Source organism: Bombina bombina, chromosome 6, assembly GCF_027579735.1.
Source record: "Bombina bombina isolate aBomBom1 chromosome 6, aBomBom1.pri, whole genome shotgun sequence".
NCBI lineage: Eukaryota > Metazoa > Chordata > Amphibia > Anura > Bombinatoridae > Bombina > Bombina bombina.
The window spans coordinates 961,026,784-961,049,035 of NC_069504.1; the positions used below are offsets into that span (position 1 = coordinate 961,026,784).

The 22,252-nt window shown below is 36.9% G+C and overlaps 1 protein-coding gene across 3 annotated transcripts in view; it reads right to left on the reverse strand.

Annotated features, from left to right (window-relative positions):
- Positions 1-22,252, reverse strand: part of ARAP3 (ArfGAP with RhoGAP domain, ankyrin repeat and PH domain 3) — a 288,603-nt gene that overhangs the window by 45,617 nt on the left and 220,734 nt on the right. For all 3 annotated transcript variants that reach the window (XM_053718619.1, XM_053718617.1, XM_053718618.1), the window contains 3 exons: positions 18,349-18,512; positions 12,184-12,396; positions 11,329-11,434 (listed from right to left, as the gene is read on the reverse strand). In XM_053718619.1, coding sequence (XP_053574594.1) covers positions 11,329-11,434; positions 12,184-12,396; positions 18,349-18,512 — 483 coding nt within the window. The remainder of the gene's footprint in view (positions 1-11,328; positions 11,435-12,183; positions 12,397-18,348; positions 18,513-22,252) is intronic.

Consider the following 22,252-nt stretch of genomic DNA (forward strand, 5'->3'; position numbering starts at 1 on the left):
TAGATGACGCTAAAAAGCTGTGTATATTACACCAACAGATAGAAGAACTGTAGTCATTGGTCAAAATCCGTTGCTTATCAAGTCAGGATATTTATCAAATTTCATATGCTGTTATCACAGCTTCGTAATTAATATTCATTGGCTTTAGTCAGACTATCTGTATTTTAAGTTTAGCAACCATATTTGTAGTATAAATATATCAATGTGCCAAAGTCTGTATTACACTGTGTGTATTGCGCCCAACAGTTAAAACGCACGCTGTCCCATTGGCCCCGCCCACCAACGCGTTTCGTCACTAACAAACGTGACTTCGTCAGGGTTCTAGGGCTGGCCAAGCCACAAGACACGGCTTATATACAGTTAGTTGTTATGGTAACCATTGTTTATTTGCAGAAGTGTCACCCGCAAGTTTTGGCTTTAACAGTAGTCTCTGTATATTTGCAAGTATCTAGCGGATATTACGATACTCTACATTGATTGCAAAAAATGGCAAGAAGAAATTAATATGATATGATTACAATCCGCAATCATTATAGTATGCCAAAAATGCCCAGAGGTTTGATGTGAACCTCAAGTCTATAAATATACATTTTGAAGTTTTTAGTTTCAAAGAGATATTTTATAAATGTGGAAATAATTTACTTATCCCATCTCAGAGAATATTCTTCAGAATCAAGATGAATGCAATTGTATTTAAGTGTATATTAGTATCATTTGGTGATAAATTAGAAATGGAGATAGTACATTATAAAATATACATAGTAGTTTTAGAAGAATAATTTACAGATTATCATCAAAATCTGTTTATTTTTTTAAAGATTATGAAGTTCATATCAAATTCATTATTTTACTTTTATGTACAAGTTTCAATTGTGCAGATGAAAATCTTTCAAACATAGTTAAGAATGCCTTGTTTGGAAATATAAAAGTCATCATAAGTATATCTTATTGTGTTACATTGCTCTCAAGTTTTTAATTTGTAGAAAGACAAATTATGGCATTGATAACAGCAGACAATCTCATTTTATTTTTATATTGATATAAGGGTGTCAAAGGAGAATACTGTTCTTTATTTAGGTGGTATTGTGGTCATTTCTATGTGACTTTATATTATATGTTCTCATAGAAAGCATGTAAAGGACAAAGCCTCATTAAGACCCATAGGTGACATGGATTGTAGCTCATGTATCCCCCTACATTCTTTCTGAAGAAGTATTTTAGTTACGTTCCCTTTTCTCCCATGTAGTTTAAGTTGTTCAATTGCAAAGAACTTTATATCATATTTACGGTCACTATGTATAGAATTCATATGTTGCACAACTGGTACAGGTCTGCTCCACTTAATATCACCTAAGTGTTCTAAGACTCTTGTGCGTAGTTCTCTTTTGGTTTCACCTACATAAATCTTTGGACAGCTGCACATAGCGACATAAATAACCATCTTGCATCTGCAGTTCATAAATTATGTTATATTATATTTTTCGCCAGTAGCTGGATGTTCAAAACATTTGGTGGGTTTCATGTTATCACAAGCCTTGCAATGGCTGCATTTAAAGAAACCTTTGGTTCTATTCAGCCAAGTTTCCGATTGTGTCTTTTAAAAATGACTATGCATTAAGATGTCCTTTAGGTTCCTTGAGTGTCTATTCAAATACTGAGGTAAAAATTAATCAATATTTAATTTTATACTTTTAGATTTTTTAATAAATGTTTTTCCATTTCATTTGTTTAAATCAGATTTTACTGGTATGTAATTTTGGTTTAGGTTTAAACTACATTTTAATTAGATTTAATTTATTGAAATCAGATTTTTTATTAAAATATTTTCTTAAACAAAAAAAACATTATTAAAACACTACGGCCTAGATTTGGAGTTTTGCGTTAGAAGGGCCGCACCATTTAAATACCGCTGGTATTTAGAGTTCACAGAAGGGCTGCGTTAGGCTCCAAAAAGGGAGCGTAGAGCATAATTTACCGCCACTGCAACTCTCAATACCAGCGGTGCTTACGGACACGGCCAGCTTCAAAAACGTGCTCGTGCACGATTCCCCCATAGGAAACAATGGGACAGTTTGAGCTGAAAAAAAACCTAACACCTTCAAAAAAGCAGCGTTCAGCTCCTAACGCGGCCCCATTGTTTCCTATGGGGAAACTCTTCCTAAGTCTGCACCTAACACCCTAACATGTAACCCGAGTCTAAACACCCCTAACCTTACACTTATTAACCCCTAATCTGCCGCCCCCGCTATCGCTGACACCTGCATATTTTTTTTAACCCCTAATCTGCCGCTCCGTACACCGCCGCAACCTACGTTATAGCTATGTACCCCTAATCTGCTGCCCCTAACCCCCGCCAACCCCTATATTATATTTATTAACCCCTAATCTGCCCCCCACAACGTCGCCGCCAGCTACCTACAATAATTAACCCCTAATCTACCGACCGGACCTCACCGCTACTATAATAAAGTTATTAACCCCTAATCCGCCTCACTCCCGCCTCAATAACCCTATAATAAATAGTATTAACCCCTAATCTGCCCTCCCTAACATCGCTGACACCTAACTTCAATTATTAACCCCTAATCTGCCGACCGGACCTCACCGCTACTCTAATAAATGTATTAACCCCTAAAGCTAAGTCTAACCCTAACCCTAACACCCCCCTAAATTAAATATAATTTTATTCTAACGAAATAAAATAATTCTTATTAAATAAATTATTCCTATTTAAAGCTAAATACTTACCTGTAAAATAAACCCTAATATAGCTACAATATAAATAATAATTACATTGTAGCTATTTTAGGATTAATATTTATTTTACAGGCAACTTTGTATTTATTTTAACCAGGTACAATAGCTATTAAATAGTTAAGAACTATTCAATAGCTAAAATAGTTAAAATAATTACAAAATTACCTGTAAAATAAATCCTAACCTAAGTTACAATTAAACCTAACATTACACTATCAATAAATTACTTAAATAAAATACCTACAATTATCTACAATTAAACCTAACACTACACTATCAATAAATTAATTAAATACAATACCTACAAATAAATACAATTAAATAAACTAACTAAAGTACAAAAATTAAAAATTTTTTACAAACATTAGAAAAATATTACAGCAATTTTAAACTAATTACACCTACTCTAAGCCCCCTAATAAAATAACAAAGCCCCCCAAAATAAAAAAATGCCCTACCCTATTCTAAAATTAAAATAGAAAAGCTCTTTTACCTTACCAGCCCTTAAAAGGGCCATTTGCGGGGCATGCCCCAAAGAATTCAGCTCTTTTGCCTGTAAAAAAAAAACATACAATACCCCCCCCAACATTACAACCCATCACCCACATAACCCTAATCTAACCCAAACCCCCCTTAAATAAACCTAACACTAAGCCCCTGAAGATCTCCCTACCTTGTTTTCACCACACCGGGTTCACCAATCGGTCCAGAAGAGCCTCCGAAGTCTTCATCCAAGCCCAAGCGGGGGCTGAAGAGTGACGTCCATCCTCCGGCTGAAGTCTTGATCCATGCGGCGAATGAAGAAGTCCATTTTCGGGCAGAAATCTTCATCCTATCTGGGCAGAAGAGGACATCTGTACCGGCAAACATCTTCATCCAGGCGGCATCTTCTATGTTCTTCCATCCGATGACGAGCGGCTGATCTTGAAGACCTCCGGCGCGGATCCATCCTCTTCTTCCGACGACTAGACGACGAATGAAGGTTCCTTTAAGGGACGTCATCCAAGATGGCGTCCCTCGAATTCCGATTGGCTGATAGGATTCTATCAGCCAATTGGAATTAAGGTAGGAAAATTCTGATTGGCTGATGGAATCAGCCAATCAAATTCAAGTTCAATCCGATTGGCTGATTGAATCAGCCAATCAGATTGAGCTCACATTCTATTGGCTGATCGGAACAGCCAATAGAATGCGAGCTCAATCTGATTGGCTGATTGGATCAGCCAATCGGATTGAACTTGAATCTGATTGGCTGATTCCATCAGCCAATCAGAATTTTCCTACCTTAATTCCGATTGGCTGATAGAATCCTATCAGCCAATCGGAATTCGAGGGACGCCATCTTGGATGACGTCCCTTAAAGGAACCTTCATTCGTCGTCTAGTCGTCGGAAGAAGAGGATGGATCCGCGCCGGAGGTCTTCAAGATCAGGCGCTGTCATCGGATGGAAGAACATAGAAGATGCCGCCTGGATGAAGATGTTTGCCGGTCCGGATGTCCTCTTCTGCCCGGATAGGATGAAGATTTCTGCCCGAAGATGGACTTCTTCATTCGCCGCTTGGATCAAGACTTCAGCCGGAGGATGGACGTCACTCTTCAGCCCCCGCTTGGGCTTGGATGAAGACTTCGGAGGCTCTTCTGGACCGATCGGTGAACCCGGTGTGGTGAAGACAAGGTAGGGAGATCTTCAGGGGCTTAGTGTTAGGTTTATTTAAGGGGGGTTGGGTTAGATTAGGGGTATGTGGGTGGTTGGTTGTAATGTTGGGGGGGGGGGTATTGTATGGTTTTTTTTTACAGGCAAAAGAGCTGAATTCTTTGGGGCATGCCCCGCAAATGGCCCTTTTAAGGGCTGGTAAGGTAAAAGAGCTTTGAACTTTTGTAATTTAGAATAGGGTGGGGAATTTTTTTATTTTGGGGGGCTTTGTTATTTTATTAGGGGGCTTAGAGTAGGTGTAATTAGTTTAAAATTGTTGTAATATTTTTCTAATGTTTGTAAATATTTTTTTATTTTTTGTAACTTAGTTCTTTTTTATTTTTTGTACTTTAGTTAGTTTATTTAATTGTATTTATTTGTAGGTATTGTATTTAATTAATTTATAGATAGTGTAATGTTAGGTTTAATTGTAGATAATTGTAGGTATTTTATTTAAGTAATTTATTGATAGTGTAGTGTTAGGTTTAATTGTAACTTAGGTTAGGATTTATTTTACAGGTAATTTTGTAATTATTTTAACTAGGTAGCTATTAAATAGTTATTAACTATTTAATAGCTATTGTACCTGGTTAAAATAATTACAAAGTTGCCTGTAAAATAAATATTAATCCTAAAATAGATACAATATAATTATTCGTTATATTGTAGCTATCTTAGGGTTTATTTTACAGGTAAGTATTTAGCTTTAAATAGGAATAATTTATTTAATAAGAGTTAATTTTTTTCGTTAGATTTAAATTATATTTAATTTAGGGGGGTGTTAGGGTTAGGGTTAGACTTAGCTTTAGGGGTTAATCCATTTATTAGAGTAGCGGTGAGGTCCGGTCGGCAGATTAGGGGATAATAATTGAAGTTAGGGGTCGGCGATGTTAGGGAGGGCAGATTAGGGGTTAATACTATTTATTATAGGGTTATTGAGGCGGGAGTAAGGCGGATTAGGGGTTAATAACTTTATTATAGTAGCGGTGAGGTCCGGTCGGCAGATTAGGGGTTAATTATTGTAGGTAGCTGGCGGCGACGTTGTGGGGGGCAGATTAGGGGTTAATAAATATAATATAGGGGTTGGCGGTGTTAGGGGCAGCAGATTAGGGGTACATAAGTATAACGTAGGTGGCAGCGGTGTGCGGTCGGCAGATTAGGGGTTAAAAAAATTTAATCGAGTGGCGGCGATGTGGGGGGACCTCGGTTTAGGGGTACATAGGTAGTTTATAGGTGTTAGTGTACTGTAGAGCACAGTAGTTAAGAGCTTTATGAACCGGCATTAGCCCAAAAAGCTCTTAACTCCTGTTTTTTTTCTGCGGCTGGAGTCTTGTCGTTAGATTTCTAACGCTCACTTCAGCCAGGACTCTAAATACCGGCGTTAGAAAGATCCCATTGAAAAGATAGGATACGCAAATGGCGTAGGGGGATCTGCGGTATGGAAAAGTCGCGGCTGCAAAGTGAGCGTTAGACCCTTTCCTGACTGACTCCAAATACCAGCGGGCGGTAAAAACCAGCGTTAGGAGCCTCTAACACTGGTTTTGACGGCTACCGCAAAACTCTAAATCTAGGTGTTCGTGTCCCTTTCTTCTCTCTTTAAAAAAAAATTACATAAAAATAAATCTCAATATAATTAAAACTATTTTCATGGTTGAATAAAAAAATACTTACTGTGTCTACACAACTGGCACACTTTGAGATGCTAAAGTACAAATTAAACATCTGTCAGACATTTTGCTTTGTTATTCATTTCATGATAATGACTGTAATTTGTTCACTGCATAGAAGCTACCATTGGTGAATGTGGTTGAATTATTTACTCAAATATGCAGGCTTTGTGCACATCTTGATGAAAACAAGTGTTATCTTTCTAAATTTGTGAATTTATTACTTTGAGTACTACAAGCTATAACCACCAAAATGTTATAAATTATTCTACTCTGTTTTAAATAAATTCCTTTTAGTTTTACACCAAAGCATTACAAATTTCAGTGATGATTAATTATTTAAACTAGTATTGAATCTTTGTCATTTGTATCAAAATTATTTCATAATTTGAAAAATATTTTGTGAAAAAAAATGTAATTTCTCATAGCAAACACTTGTAACTGTCAATTTTCACTACATTATATCTGTTACCACTGAAATCGTACATCATAATTTGTTGTTAGAAAATAATGTTTAATTGAATTGTACTAACATCAATCAGCTTTATTTATATTACTATCCTAACTATTCTACATTGCACAAATTTCAGGGCCTCCATTACATATGCAGCGTCGCCCGCAAAATCCTCCGCCGCCAGATTTTACGCGATTTTGGTATTACATATACGGCGTAGCATACAAATTACGCGCGTATATTTCACCCGTTGGCCGCAATTATTACTCCCATAGGCTAACATAGAGCCGCGTCGCAAATCGGTATCCAATATCCAGCGCAAGGACTTATGTGGCGAAAATGGAAAAATCTTACTCCATTTTTACCTCACCATAAAAGGCAGCCGCAGCAAGCCTTGCGCTGAGTATGGGAGCACTGTAACTCCCAAAAATGCCTGTAAAAATAAACACCTAACGCATGCGCAATGTCTATCTACCTGTCAACCGCAATCCCCCACCGCAATAACTAATAAAGTCTATTAACCCCTAAACCGCCATAGCCCACAACGCAATAAAACTAACCCCTAACCTAACCCCCCCTAACCTAACCCCCCCTAAATAAACTAAAATTACCTCATTTACAACATACTAAAGTTACTATTAAATTTAAAAAAAAAACACTACTTTTAAAATACAAATAAACTAAGTATAAATTAAAGGGGCAGTCTAATAAAAATTCAGGAGTAGACTGTCCCTTTAAGCAAGAATTACAGAAAATAAAAAAATCTAAGATTACAGAAAATAATAAATAAAATTACAACATTTTAAATAAATTACACCTAATCCCTATGAAAATAAAAAAGCCCCCCCAAAATAAAAACAACCCCCTAATCTAATAAACTACCAGTAGCCCTTAAAATGACTTTTTGCAGGGCATTGCCCCAAGATAATCAGCTCTTTTGCCAAAAAAATACACAAAGCCACCCCCTAACAGTAAACCCCCCCACCCACCAAACCTCCCCCCCAAAAAAAACTAACACTAAAAACCCTAAACTACCCATTGCCCTGAAAAGGGTATTTGTTGGGCATTGCCCTTAAAAGGGCATTCAGCTCTTTTGCTGCCCACCCTATCTAAATAAAATAAATCCCCCCGAAAACCCCTTAAAAAACCCTAAGTCTAACCCCCAAGTGGTCCTCACCTGTCCTGAAGTCCAGCGAAGAAGAGGTCGCCGCTTGGAAGAAGACTTCACTGCCTGGAACAGGACCTTCTCCGCTGGACTTCAGGATAGGTGAGGACCACTTGGGTTTTTTTTTTGGGGGGGTGTTTGGTGGGTGGGGGGGTTTACTGTTGGGGGGGCTTTGTGTATTTTTTTGGCAAAAGAGCTGATTATCTTGGGGCAATGCCCTGCAAAAAGTCATTTTAAGGGCTACTGGTAGTTTATTAGATTAGGGGGTGTTTTTATTTTGGGGGGGCTTTTTTATTTTCATAGGGATTAGGTGTAATTTATTTAAAATTTTGTAATTTTATTTATTATTTTCTGTAATCTTAGATTTTTTAATTTTCTGTAATTCTTGCTTAAAGGCACAGTCTACTCCTGAATTCTGATTAGACTGCCCCTTTAATTTATACTTAGTTTATTTGTATTTTAAAAGTAGTGTTTTTTTAATTTAATAGTAACTTTAGTATTTTGTAAATTAGGTAATTTTAGTTTATTTAGGGGGGGGTTAGGTTAGGTTAGGGGTTAGGTTTATTGCGTTGTGGGCTATGGCGGTTTAGGGGTTAATACTTGAATAGGTTTATTGCGTTGTGGGTTAATGGCAGATTAAGGGTTAATAGTTTTAATAGGTAGTTTGCGATGTTGGGGATGGTGGATTTAGGGGTTAATAATTTAGTTATTACTTGCGGTGTGGGTTTGATGGCAGATATAGGGGTTAATAGTTTAAATAGGCATATTGCGTTGTGGGGGGTTGTCGGTCTAGGGGTTAATACATTTAATATTAGTAATGAGAGGGGGGGATTGTGGATATAGGGGTTTTACGTGTCAGGCTTATTTTTGGGAGGCGTGTTAGACTTTTACGGGAGATTTGTTATTTGCTTTACTTTTCTTAGGCGCCGGCAGTTTCTAAAGTGCCGTAATTCACTGGTGACTCCAGAAATTTGTATTTACGCTCATTTCTGGACATCGCTAGTTTATCAGACTTACGGCACTTTATGAACTGCTGGCGGGGTTTATGTAATACCCTGATGCGCAAGGTGAAATTACGGGCGGCGCGGGTTCCCACGCTTGCGCCGAAACCTGCGCCGTATATTTGATCGCGCCCCAGGTCTGAATTATCTGTTTAAAGAAGCTATACATGGAAAACCAAATATGTCTAGTTTGTATGATCTTTGTGGGCCATACACCTATCTGATCTGTGTTGTCAAGCTTCTGTTACATTGTTACAGTATTTGTATGGTATCACTATAGAAAAGTATAACCGGTTGTGTACTCATGTACCAGCTTTATGATATATTCTGGATCTAAAAATAATAATACTTAAGTGGGGCAGTGGAGGACAACCTTCCATTCTTGAAATGAGGAAAAAGGATAAAATGTATAAAAACTACAAATGTTAGTTTATTTGAATATGCAGAACAGAAAGGGAAAATATTATTTTTAACATCATGGGAACATCATCTTATAGGAACATATGTAATAACAATACAGGAAGCAAATATTACTGCGCAGTAATAGTATTGAGCAGTATGCAAAGCAAATGAAAAAGTTTACATCTGCAAAGAAGGACCCTCAAAACACCTCCCCTTACAATATTATAATGAATATGCAAAGAAAGATAAAGATAGAGGGGCCTATTTATCAAGCTCTGTATGGAGCTTGGAGGCCCGTGTGTCTGGCGAGCCATCAGGCTCGCCAGAAACACAAGTTATGAAGCAGCGGTCTACAGACTGCTGCTACATAACCTGTCCGCCTGCTCTGAGGCGGAGGACAGAAATCAACCCGATCGAATACGATCGGGTTGATTGACACCCCCTGCTAGCGGCATCTGCAGGGGGCGGCATTGAACGAGCAGTTCACAAGAACTGCTGGTGCAATGATAAATGCCGACAGCGTATGCTGTCGGTATTTATCGATGTGCGGCGGACATGATACGCTACATAGTATCATGTCCGTCCGCACTATCATAAATAGACCCCGAAGACTTGTGATATTTAATTAAAATTAATCACAGAATCCTATGGCAAAAAAATACCACAATTCATTTATTTAAACAAATGTTGTAAGGCAAATATCACATGGTCTAAATCAGTGGTAGAAAAACGGCAGCCTCAGGCCCAATCAAGCCACCACATCTATTAATACGGCCCTCGAGCAAAGATGTGTTTAATATTTTTTAATGTTAAAAAAAAAATCAATAAAAGAACAGCATTTTGTGACCTATGAAAAGTATATGAATTTTAAATCGCCAGTGAACATAAAGTTTTATTGGAACACAGCCACTTTCATTCATTTATGTGCTAAGTCAGAGTTGAGTAGTTGCAACAGAGGCCGTAAGTATCTCTCATCTCTTTGCCCAGCAGCTTGGCGCACAATATATGTTGACATAATATTTCAGACTTAACGGTTAGAACAATTATAAAATTTCCTCAGAGCAGAATTTCTTCACAAAAAAAAAAGTGAAAATGATGCTGCAATCTCACAAAGAGTGACTCACTTGTGGAAATTTGCGTTCTCTCTAATCATAAAAGTACCTAAATATACTCAATTTTGCCTCTGGCTTGCAAAGCCTAAAATATTTATTATCTGTCCCTTTACAGCAAATGTTTTCCAACCCTGCTTTACAGCAGGTCATTGCTGAAGCAGTTAAACACCTAGGTAAATATGTTAGAAGGATACACTCACAGCAGCACTAATGATGGCAATCTCCCAATTGATCATTTAATTCTCTGGTTTAAAGGGACATAATACTCATATGCTAAATCACTTGAAACTGATGCAGTATAACTGTAAAAAGCTGACAGTAAAATATCACCTGAGCATATCTATGTAAAAAAAGAAGATATTTTACCTCACAATTTCCTCAGCTTAGAAGAGTAAGTTCTGTGTCAAAAAATAAACTTCAGCTATTGCTCAGCTGCAGGTAAAAAATGAATAATGAAGAAATGAACAGCAGCCAATCAGCATCAGCAGTGCTGAGGTCATGAACTCTTTTACTGTGATCTCATGAGATTTGACTTAACTCTGATGAGAATTCATAGTAAACTTCCTTTACCTGATTGGTGAAATAAGATGAGAGTGCACGAGGCTCATCCTTTCAGCTGTCCCAGGACAGACATACTAATATGCTGCTTAGAAGTCCTTTACAATGGGATGTGGCTACTGAGAAACTTTTGAGGTAAAATATCTTTCTTTTTTACATAGAGATGTTAAGGTGATATTTTCTAGTCATCTTTTTACAGCTATACTGCATCACTTTCAAGTGTTTAAACATTTGGGTATTATGGCCTTTTAACCTAAATAAACAATTTAGACTAAATAAAAGTTAAGTTTTAACCTTTTCCTAGCTTTAAATTAGTCTGGGCACAGAGTGATACATTTGCATCTTCTTTATTTGAAACTCTTTAAAAAAATTATTTTTTTCTAAACACCTAGGTAAAGCGGTAGTCACATGTAGCCTCCAATCACTGGCTGTTTCTTACTTTTAAAACCAATGTTAAAACATTTGAAAATCTAGGTTTCAATTTTTTTTTATCCCTATAAAATCTAGCCATTGACATACCTGTAAAGGTGTCCTATGAGGGCAGCTAGTGTGGCTCTGTTGACTCTTGGGAGGCGGTTTATCAGCTCCATGTATTTCTCCAGACGTTTGGACTTTTGTTTGATTTCTGTGAAACATGGAAAAAATACACTGTGTAAACTTTACAATTGATCATATCATCTTAAATGCATGTTACAAATCAGTCATGAATGAGTGATGTAAAAGGACAACGTTAAGAGATATAAGTAACTTATGTTAAAGGAAATGATGAGATTAGTATGTTTAAACTATAAAAAAAAATTGCTTCCTTAGCTGGTTGGTTTGCCATATAATTAGGCTCAAAATAATAACTTTCTCCAGTTGTGCACTTAAACAGTACATAGACAGCTGACCCTACAGTGTCCTTTACTCTCATTTACGCTAAATATTGTGGGTCTTGTCCTGGATATCACCCATCATGTTGGGACAGTGTTTCTTGTGACCACTTCTCACACAACTTAAAATTAAAAAAGGGATTACATGGCCCCAGCATGATGTTATTAAAACTGTACCATGAAGTGTTTTAAAAATGCATCTATCTATGTCTATTTCAGCCAAGAAATGAATCCAATCTTGGAACTTAAAAAGAAGCTGATTGGTGTGCAGGTATAGTGTACTTTAATTTTATTGGTGTACAGGCACCGATGAGTTATTTTGTGTGCTGCAATATGTATATTGGGGTATGAAGATTAACCAAAATAAAAGGTAGACAGAGGTTATTCTTATTGTTTTTACAGACCTACACAAAATTTCATTCAAATTTTATTATTAGGCCAATTAGACAAAAGTTTACTCTATGTCCCTTTAAGGTTTGGCATAACCTTTATAGTGCTGTACCTGCTGCCTCTTTCCATTGTGGGTGCAGCTCCAACGTAAAAATTGGATCATCCAACTCCCTGAAAAACCTTTTTAACACATCAGTGACATCCTCAATAAAGTTGTCACTAATACGCAGCTTGACATTTCGAGCGTCCTTCCGGAATTCATCCATAAGCAGCTTTATCCGCGACTTTGCCCCATTTTTGCGGTAAATGCCCTCATGACGGAGGCCTATGCAAAATAAATATTAGGTGCATAATTTACAATGCTTTGAAAACCCTCATATAAGACAATACATATATATAAAAAAATGACAAAATATTTGTTTGTTGTTTCTGTAGTTATCAGTGAATCTATCCTACATTTGTTTATAACACATACTCCTTAAATTCTTTATTCCCTCTTGATGTACTTATTTTCTTAAAGGGACACTCAAGTCAAAATTAAACTTTCATGATTCAGATAGAGCATGCAGTTATAAACAACTTTCCATTTTATTTCCCTTCACAAAATGTTCAGTCTTTTTATATTTACACTTTTTGAGCCACCAGCTCCTATTGAGCATGTGCAAGAATTTACAGAATATACGTATATGCATTTGTGATTGGCTGATGGCTGTCACATGATACAGGAGGAATGGAAATAGACATAACTTTGAAATGTGTCAGAAACAAATCAATTAATGAATGTTTGAACCCTGACTGAATATTTATAACTTTAAAGCAATAGTCTAGTCAAAATTAATGATTCAGATAGAACATGCAATTTTAAGCAACTTTCCAATTTACTCCTATAATCAATTTTTCTTCCTTCTCTTGGTATCTTAATTTTTTAGTAGGTCTGCTGCTCTACATTGCGCAACATGCTTGCTGATTGATTTGGCTATGAGCCGCAAGAGCCAGCCAACCCACTGGTTGTTAAAAGCTCAGCATGGCCCATAAGCCCCCAATTGAGGCTGCTCTCATAGCAGCCTCTATGGGGGGGGAACCGAGCCAATAAGCGCCGGTCATCTCTCTTGTTGGTTGACAGCACCAGGAGAATGTGAATGGAATTGTCAGTCATGTCACGCTACTGTTGCACTCATTGAGTCACTAAGAGACGGAGACGCTGTGCCTATGAGGAAAGCAACGGCGGGAACAACAGTCAGAGCAGGAGTGAAACAGCATGAAGAAGACTGAGTGAGAGAGTGCGCCGCACCCACCACCAGTGATGACGAGGACCTGGACGGAGGACGAGTCGAGTTTGCCACTGCTGTGAAGGACAGTGGTTACTGTAAGTAAAATCATATTTTTTATTCTAATTTTTTTTTTGGTCACAAGCTTTTTTATTTCAGAGTCCGGTATTATCACTATGATATTATGAATGTCTAAGGGTCAGAAGAGCTGACAGAGCCGAAAACGAGGGGGGGGGTGTGTGATCTAGTGGGGAATCGGGGATGGCGGTCCAGACAGGGGGATCAGATGTCATGATAATTGGTGGCAGTGACACACAATTGAAAAGACCGAGCTCTGCAATGGCAGGATAGAAACATAGAGAAAACTAGATTGGCATAAAGGAAAAGCAATCAGGCAGAAGGTTATTGAACACTGGCCCTTTAAATAGAGCACCTGGGCAAGGCACAGGAAAACCAATTTTTTTTTGGTAGACACTGGTGTTCCTTTAAATTAAAGACAGACCTAAATGAAGAATATTTTGGAAACAATTCAATGGAGGGCATATTTTTTAGTTTCACAAAGAGGCTCACAGACTCTGACAAGGAAGGCCCCTGGTCCTGAGAATATGTAGAAGCCTTCTCACTAAGAAGGCTTTTTGTCTTGTTCCCAATTACTTGTTATATCAGCTCCAGAGTATTAAGTGTACTGAAAATAGCTCATTTAGGATTATTTGTGTATTTGAAAAAGCTGTTTTTGCTCACTGAAACCACCATGCATTGTTAATATATAAATCAGATCTTATTTAATCTTACTCTCTATACACAAAGGTCAAAGCTAAGGAACTGCATTTTTTATAGGTAATGGTTCAATAAGCAAACCCTGCTATTTCAACTGTAAAAATAAACCTGATACCCTTCTAATATTGGGCTATGACCCATGTTCCTTATCACTAACTGTATTTAAACTAAAAAGCCTATGCCCTGTTTATCACTGGTGCAAATACATACACAGGTAGTCATCTCATGCCGAAACCATGCTCATTGTATCCCAATGCAGTGTAAGGAAATATTACATGCCTTTTAGAACTTTCATGGTTACTGAAAAGTGTTACTGTGTTTAATGCAATCAGTCCCTCAGTTTCTTAAGCAGAGTAAATTAAATTCTAGAGAAGGGTAAACAAATGTTATTAAATGTAGTACGTAACCACCATAATTAATATTTAGGAGCCATGCACACACTTTAGAAGCCATGCATGATTTTTGTGTATAGATATATACGTAGAATGTTCCTCAAAGTTAGGATCCAGAAGTAAACTTGTGGGATCTGTGGTGTTTGCCAGTGCCAGAGGGAACAGCAAGATAACAGGAAGCGAAAAAGCTCTGTCAAAGGTCAGTAAACAACCAAATATTTTATACAGTATTGCTGCGAACCAGGCACATAAATGTGCAAAGATATTGTACATTCACATAATATATATATTCTTTTATTGTTTTTTTTTTATTTAAAACATAAAAGTCCCAAGATATTCCACAGTGCTTAGAGTATAATTACAGAGTAAAAAAGCAAAAGACAATTCCACTAATGATAAAGGGGATGAAGGCTCTGATTGCAAGTTACCATCTGATCTATAACACTTTACCAAAAGAGGTGGTGTACTGGACACTGGGCTCATAAGTTTAGATGCTAAAGGAAGTATATCAGTTAAAGAAGGTGATAGATCCGGTTAATGCAAGTTGTATGCATTCCTGAACAAGTGAATCTTTATTGAATACTTTAGACTAGTCATACAGATGGAGACATGAATTCTAATGCTTGGGTGCAGGTCTAGTAAACAGCAATGTGAGGAAGTAATGAGATTGTAAATATTATTCTACAATGTACTCTCACAGTATGGCTTGGGTTTTCATAACATCGCTACTAGCAAGCTACAGTGGGGCAAAAAAGTATTTAGTCAGCCACCAATTGTGCAAGTTCTCCCACTTAAGAAGATGAGAGAGGCCTGTAATTTTCATCATAGGTATACCTCAACTATGAGAGACAAAATGTGGAAACATATCCAGACAATCACATTGTCTGATTTGGATAGAATTTATTTGCATATTATGGTGGAAAATAAGTATTTGGTCACCTACAAACAAGCAAGATTTCTGGCTCTCACAGACCTGTATCTTCTTCTTTAAGAGGCTCCTCTGTCCTCCACTCATTACCTGTATTAATGGCACCTGTTTGAACTTGTTATCAGTATAAAAGACACCGTCCACAACCTCAAACAGTCACACTCCAAACTCCACTATGGTGAAGACCAAAGAGCTGTCGAAGGACACCAGAAACAAAATTGTAGATCTGCACCAGGCTGGGAAGACTGAATCTGCAATAGGCAAGCAGCTTGGTGTGAAGAAATCAACTGTGGGAGCAATAATTAGAAAATGGAAGACATACAAGACCACTGATAATCTCCCTCGATCTGGGGCTCCACGCAAGATCTCACCCCGTGGGGTCAAAATGATCACAAGAACGGTGAGCAAACATCCCAGAACCACACGGGTGGACCTAGTGAATGACCTGCAGAGAGCTGGGACCAACATAACAAAGGCTACCATCAGTAACACACTACGCCGCCAGGGACTCAGATCCTGCAGTGCCAGACGTGTCCCCCTGCTTCAGCCAGTACATGTCCGGGCTCATCTGAAGTATGCTAGAGAGCTTTTGGATGATCCAGAAGCGGATTGGGAGAATGTCATATGAGTTGCAACCAAAGAACACCATATCTACTGTGAAGCATGGTGGTGGCAACATCATACTTTGGGTCTGTTTCTCTGCAAAGGGAACAGGATGACTAATCCGTGTACATGAAAGAATGAATGGGGCCATGTATCGTGAGATTTTGAGTGCAAACCTCCTTCCATCAGCAAGGGCATTGAAGAGGAAATGTGGCTGGGTCTTTCAGCATGACAATGATCCCAAACACACTGCCCAGGCAACGAAGGAGTGGCTTTCGTAAGAAGCATTTCAAGGTCCTGGAGTGGCCTAGCCAGTCTCCAGATCTCAACCCCATAGAAAACCTTTGGAGAGAGTTGAAAGTCCATGTTGCCCAGCGACAGCCCCAAAACATCATTGCTCTAGAGGAGATCTGCATGCAGGAATGGGCCAGCATACCAGCAACCATGTGTGACAACCTTGTGAAGACTTACAGAAAACGTTTGACCTCTGTCATTGACAACAAAGTATATATAACAAAGTATTGAGATGAACTTTTGATATTGACCAAATACTTATTTTCCACCATAATTTGCAAATAAATTCTTACCAAATCAAACAATGTGATTGTCTGGATTTGTTTCCACATTTTGTCTCTCATAGTTGAGGTATACCTATGATGAAAATGACAGGCCTCTCTCATCTTCTTAAGTGGGAGAACTTGCACAATTGGTGGCTGACTAAATACTTTTTTGCCCCACTGTATAAAGTATAACAGTAAATGTTAGACAACAAATAGATCAACTACTTGTGGTGTGTCAATAGAGCTGTTTTTCGAAATTGTAATAGTCCTGCATTTATTGCCAGCTTGCCACACAGCATCATCCACACAGGTTAAAGCTTAAACTGTATGGCTGAGGCTGTGTGACAAACTGGCAAAATATGTCGGAATTTGTGCCAATACATAATGCAGGTCTATTACAATTTGAATGAAGAGCTCTATTGATTTTTCAATTGCACCTTAAACTGTTTGGCAATATATATCAGAGCAGCTATGTTAACTAGTACCTACAAACCTACACATTTGGGAATGTGTACAGTACTGTACTGCAAGTAGAACATTTCCATAATTTGTAGGTTCAGAACTCCAATGACAGGTCAAACAGATTGTTTTCTGACATTCTACAGATAGAGCTCCAGAAAAGCATTCTTTCCTAGTTATGAATAATGAAACAACTTTGAAATATATTTATTTTGCCCCCTTTCTCATGTAATTTAGAACTAAAAGTTGAGAAAAATTTCTAATTATCAGAACATGGAATGTACCTTGCTGACTTCCCAAGGCTAAGCCTGCTGCATATCGGTCCCTAATTGGCTTTAGTGGATAACAGCTGCAAAACTCTTTATACTAACACAACAGTGAGTGGCCTTGTCTGAGGAATAAAGCCCAGATTGGCTTCTCCAAATAAGGCAAATTGTGGATGGAGTTTGACTACTGGATAATAGCTGCCGTAAAAAGGATGTTAATTTGTTTTAAAACTTTTAGAGTGTTAAACACAATTTGTTTCTGTCATGTTTCAGCTACAACATACAATATTAAACAACTATACATTTTACTTCTGTTATCTAATGTGTTTTTTTCTTTTGGTAAAAGCATAGCTATGTAGGCTCAGGAGTATCAATGTATTACTTGCAGCTAGCTGCTGATTGGTGGCTGCACATAAATGGTTCTTGTTATTGCTCATTTAATGTGTTCAGTTAACACCCAGTAGTGCATTGCTGCATATCCTTCAACAAATTAATAATAGCAGTAAATTGGACCTAGAACCTACCAATTTAATCGTAAATTTAAGCTGCCTCTGTCAGGTTCATGTGTTTCTCAGGCGTATCATAGCCAGTGCCTCACCATCCTCTGACCTCTGTACCCAAATTTGAATATATTAGGGACACATTTAATAAAATCTTGAACACAATTTATTTAAATCGTGCACAAAATTAAACAAAACAATTACAAGGTGGCCACTCTGGGGCTCTGTAGTTCAGTTTAATTTTGAAATTGACAAAAAAAAAAAAAAGGAATTATTATGCAATACTGATTTGTAAAATAGAAACTTACTGGTTGATAAGTCGAACTTCCACAGCTTTATATGTACAGCTCAAATCACATTTCGAATCTTAGAAGCGTGTACACCACTAAAATATGTCCTCAGTATTTAAACCAATTGCATCACTTCCTTTTAATGACAGGCAAAAGGAAGTATAGTGACAAAATGATCATTTGAATATTCTGCTTCCAAACTAAACATTCCAGTAGGAGAGGACTTAATCTTACCATATTGAGTTAGGAAAGCAATGCAGCTGTCTACGATAATGGGGATGTCATTTCTGCTTAGCTGTTGGTCCCGTAAGAGGTTGCCACTGCTGCAAGCTGCTGCTTGGATATCTGTGCTCCAAACTAAATAGTCAGCTCGGGTGACTCCCTGCAGGTACAAAGTCCTGTAGAGAAGGAAAAGTGGAAACTTCAATGCTATGGCAGGACTACAAAACGTTATATACATGTTAGTTCCAATCTATGAGTTTGCCATGGGAAATGTCATATATAGCTTTGGGATTTTAATATTTTATAAGTAATTCAAAACCACATGTGGCTAACAGTTTAAAGTGAATGTAAATTTTGATTTTGAAGTACCTAGTTTTTAAAAAATTCGATTAAAAACAGGGGCGCTTTAACTCATTAAAATTTATATTTCACTCGTGTTGTGAAAAAATACTTACCTTTTAATCTTGACAGCCGCTCCAGCTTCCTCCGCTCGTCGCAAAGCCTCTTCCTGGGTCTAAAATGAGGAATCCAGCTTCCTCCAATCACGGCATTGAATCAGACACTGATTTCCCCAGTGGGGAAGCCGTGAATGGAGGATGACCGATCCATCATTTCTGACATCAGAAATGGCTTGTGACGACCGGGGGAAGCTGGAGCGGCTGTCAAGTTTAAAAGGTTAAGTTTTTTTTCAAAACACGAGTGAAGTGTAAATTTTTATGAATTAAAGTGCCCCTGTTTTTAATCAAATTTTTAAAAACCGGGCACTTTAGCATCAAAATTTACATTCACTTTAAATGAGATGAATGGCACAAAATATGTGATCTTATTAGAAAAAGAAATAGTTAAAGGGACACAAACCTCAACATGTTTCTTTCATGATTCAGACACAGCATATACACTTTTACAAAGGTTTCCAATTTGCTTCTTAGCAAATTTGCTTAGTTCCAATGTAATTATTTCCTGAAGAGATATCTAGATAGGTAGTATGTCAGGAAAATATGCTCCTACCTAGTGTTTTGGCTAATGTATAAGATTCTTGCAAAACTGCTTCCATATAGTGCTAGACACGGGCACGCTCCTGAGCTTACCTTCCTGCTTTTCAACAAAGGACACCAAGAAAACTTGAAGGTAGAAATAAATTGGAAAAGTTGTTTAAAATGATATGCTCTATCTGAATCATGAAAGAAAATGCAAGCTTTATGTTGCTTTGAGCATACAAAACTATAAGAAAATGAATTTCCCAGTTTTACAAATCAAAAAACAAGAGTTCCTATTGTCCACTAGTATCAAAGCTATTAGAATAATAGAGTGTATATGTGTGTATACATACATACATACATACATACATACATACACACACAAGAGATATTTATTTACACATTATCTGTAACTAAATACAAAATGAAAACAGCATAAGACAGCACTTAAAGGGACAGTCAACCGTTCCCCAGTTTTGCATAACCAACACAGTTATAATACACGTTTTACCTCTATAATTACCTTGTATCTAAGCCTCTGCAAACTGCCCCCTTATTTCAGTTTTTTTTTTGACAGACTTGCATTTTAGTCAATCAGTGCTCACTCCTAGGAGCTTCACATACATGAGCTCAATGTTAGCTATAGGAAACACATGAACTAACGCCCCCTAGCGGTGAAAACTGTCAAAATGCTTTCAGATTAGAGGCAGCCTTCAAGGTCTAAGAAATTAGCATATGAACTTCCTAGGTTTAGCTTTCAACTAAGAATACCAAGAGAACTAAGCAAAATTGGTAATAAAGGTAAATTGGAAAGTTGTTTAAAATTACATGCCCTATTTAAATAATAAAAGTTTTTTTTACTTGACTGTCCCTTTAAGATAAACTGTTTATTGTAAAATCCTCAAATCGATTAAACACATCCCAAAGCAATAGCTATTGGATGTATTAATCAATGCATAGATTAATTTATATGCATTTTAAACAACATAAAATATTGGACGACAAATATGGTTTTACTTTAAAAAGTCTTTTATGCACTTTCACAAATATACTGCAAATATAAAAAACAATATTGCAATACATAAAGTCAGCAATAAAATGCATTTATTCCATGGATAAGCTGAAATACAGCCACAATGAATTTGGCCAGACTTCACTATAGACAACACATTTCAGAGCATGCACTTTGCTCAGGTGTAAATGTATGGAATAAACACAAGTATTTTGTTTTATATATTGCAGAAATGATTTTTATATATTGCGATAATGCTTATCAAACAGGGTTTTCAGGAATTTTCAAAGACCTTCATAAAAGCAACAGTCAAGCCACGGTAAACACATTAGCTAGCTAATTGATTCGGCACTGATAATGATTACCTAATGTGTAGCAATACAGGATTTTCATATTCATGATACTTGTGTAACAATTTTATATCCTTTAAAGTAATTTTAAAATAAAGTATTTTTTACATGGCCAAAAACTTAGCTGCAATCCAGTAAACATTCTGATGTTTATATATTACCTATGGTTTAATCCCTTGATGTCCTAGGGACATTCCATGCCGTAATAACTTTGCTGGGCTTTAACGTCCTTAGAGCGGCATAGAACGTTCTAAGATTTGCAGTGTCCTGTTCCCTTCTGCATTCAAGAAAATGGGAGATGTGACTGGGGGACATACCCAATATTATAGGCAGTCCCTCAGGATCCAATCAGCAGCGTTGGAGTCACTTGATCGCAGAAATGATCACAGGACATCCCGTTTTCCATTTCTGTTTACATCTGAACTTTTTTCCAATCTTGTGCACTTGCCCCAATCCCGAAGGGGTTAAAAAGTGTGATTTCTGATACATTTATAGCTTATGACACATACAAGATCTTGGGCTAAATTACAAATGGTGCACTAACGATAGTGCACATGATATTAAAATATCGCACCTGCATTAACCTGCATGTAATTCAAGTTGAAAGTAAATGCGACCACATGAGCGCAAACTAAATTTGCACTCATCGGGTTAGCACGACTGAAGATCTTGCAGAAAGGATTAAGGCTAAAAAACAAATTGCATTAAACACAATGTAAATACATTAAAATAAAGTTTTACACTCATACATACACTATCTAATAACAAATAATTATAAATATAAAAAAGATATGGTATATGACAAAGTATTTGAATGGAAAGGGCTATAATGTATATACATACATATACATGTGCATATATGTGTAAATATTTGTATTTATGTATATACATACATATATACAGATGTATACACATATATACACGTGTATATATGCTTTGGAGACCTTGATACTCAATAACCTGAAAACAAGAAAAATAATTTTTATTCAATTTTAATATTTAATAATGTCTTTTACTGTGCATGTACTGTGTATTTTACTGCAAAGGTGATAAGTCACGTAGCAATAGCAGCAAATTGTAAATATATATGTATATAACTATAATCATATATATTTATGTGTTTATATGTGCATATACACCTATTAACAGATAAATATATATGTATATAAGCATATACTTACATGTTTATTAGAGAACACACAGTTCCCCATAGACCGCTATGTAAAGGCAGTTTTCAGTACCGTTTTTTTCTAACACCCCAAACCTGCCAACTTTAAACCCTCATAACTGCTTATTGCAGTTATTTTATTAAAAATATAAAGATGCTACTATCTTTATTTTTTAATAAAGTATATTACACTTGATTTTGGGGGCATTTGGTGGACATTTATCAAAATTAACCAGGTATCTGATCTCTGGTTAATTTTAGAAGCGCTAATTGCTACCGCAATAAATTAGTGATCCACTTGTAATCTAGCCCAAAATTTTTAACTATTTGTGGTAAAATCAAATGCAATACACTTTGATTATTTATTTGTCCCCCTTTTCCTTTAATTTAACCCTGAAAATTGGATTAC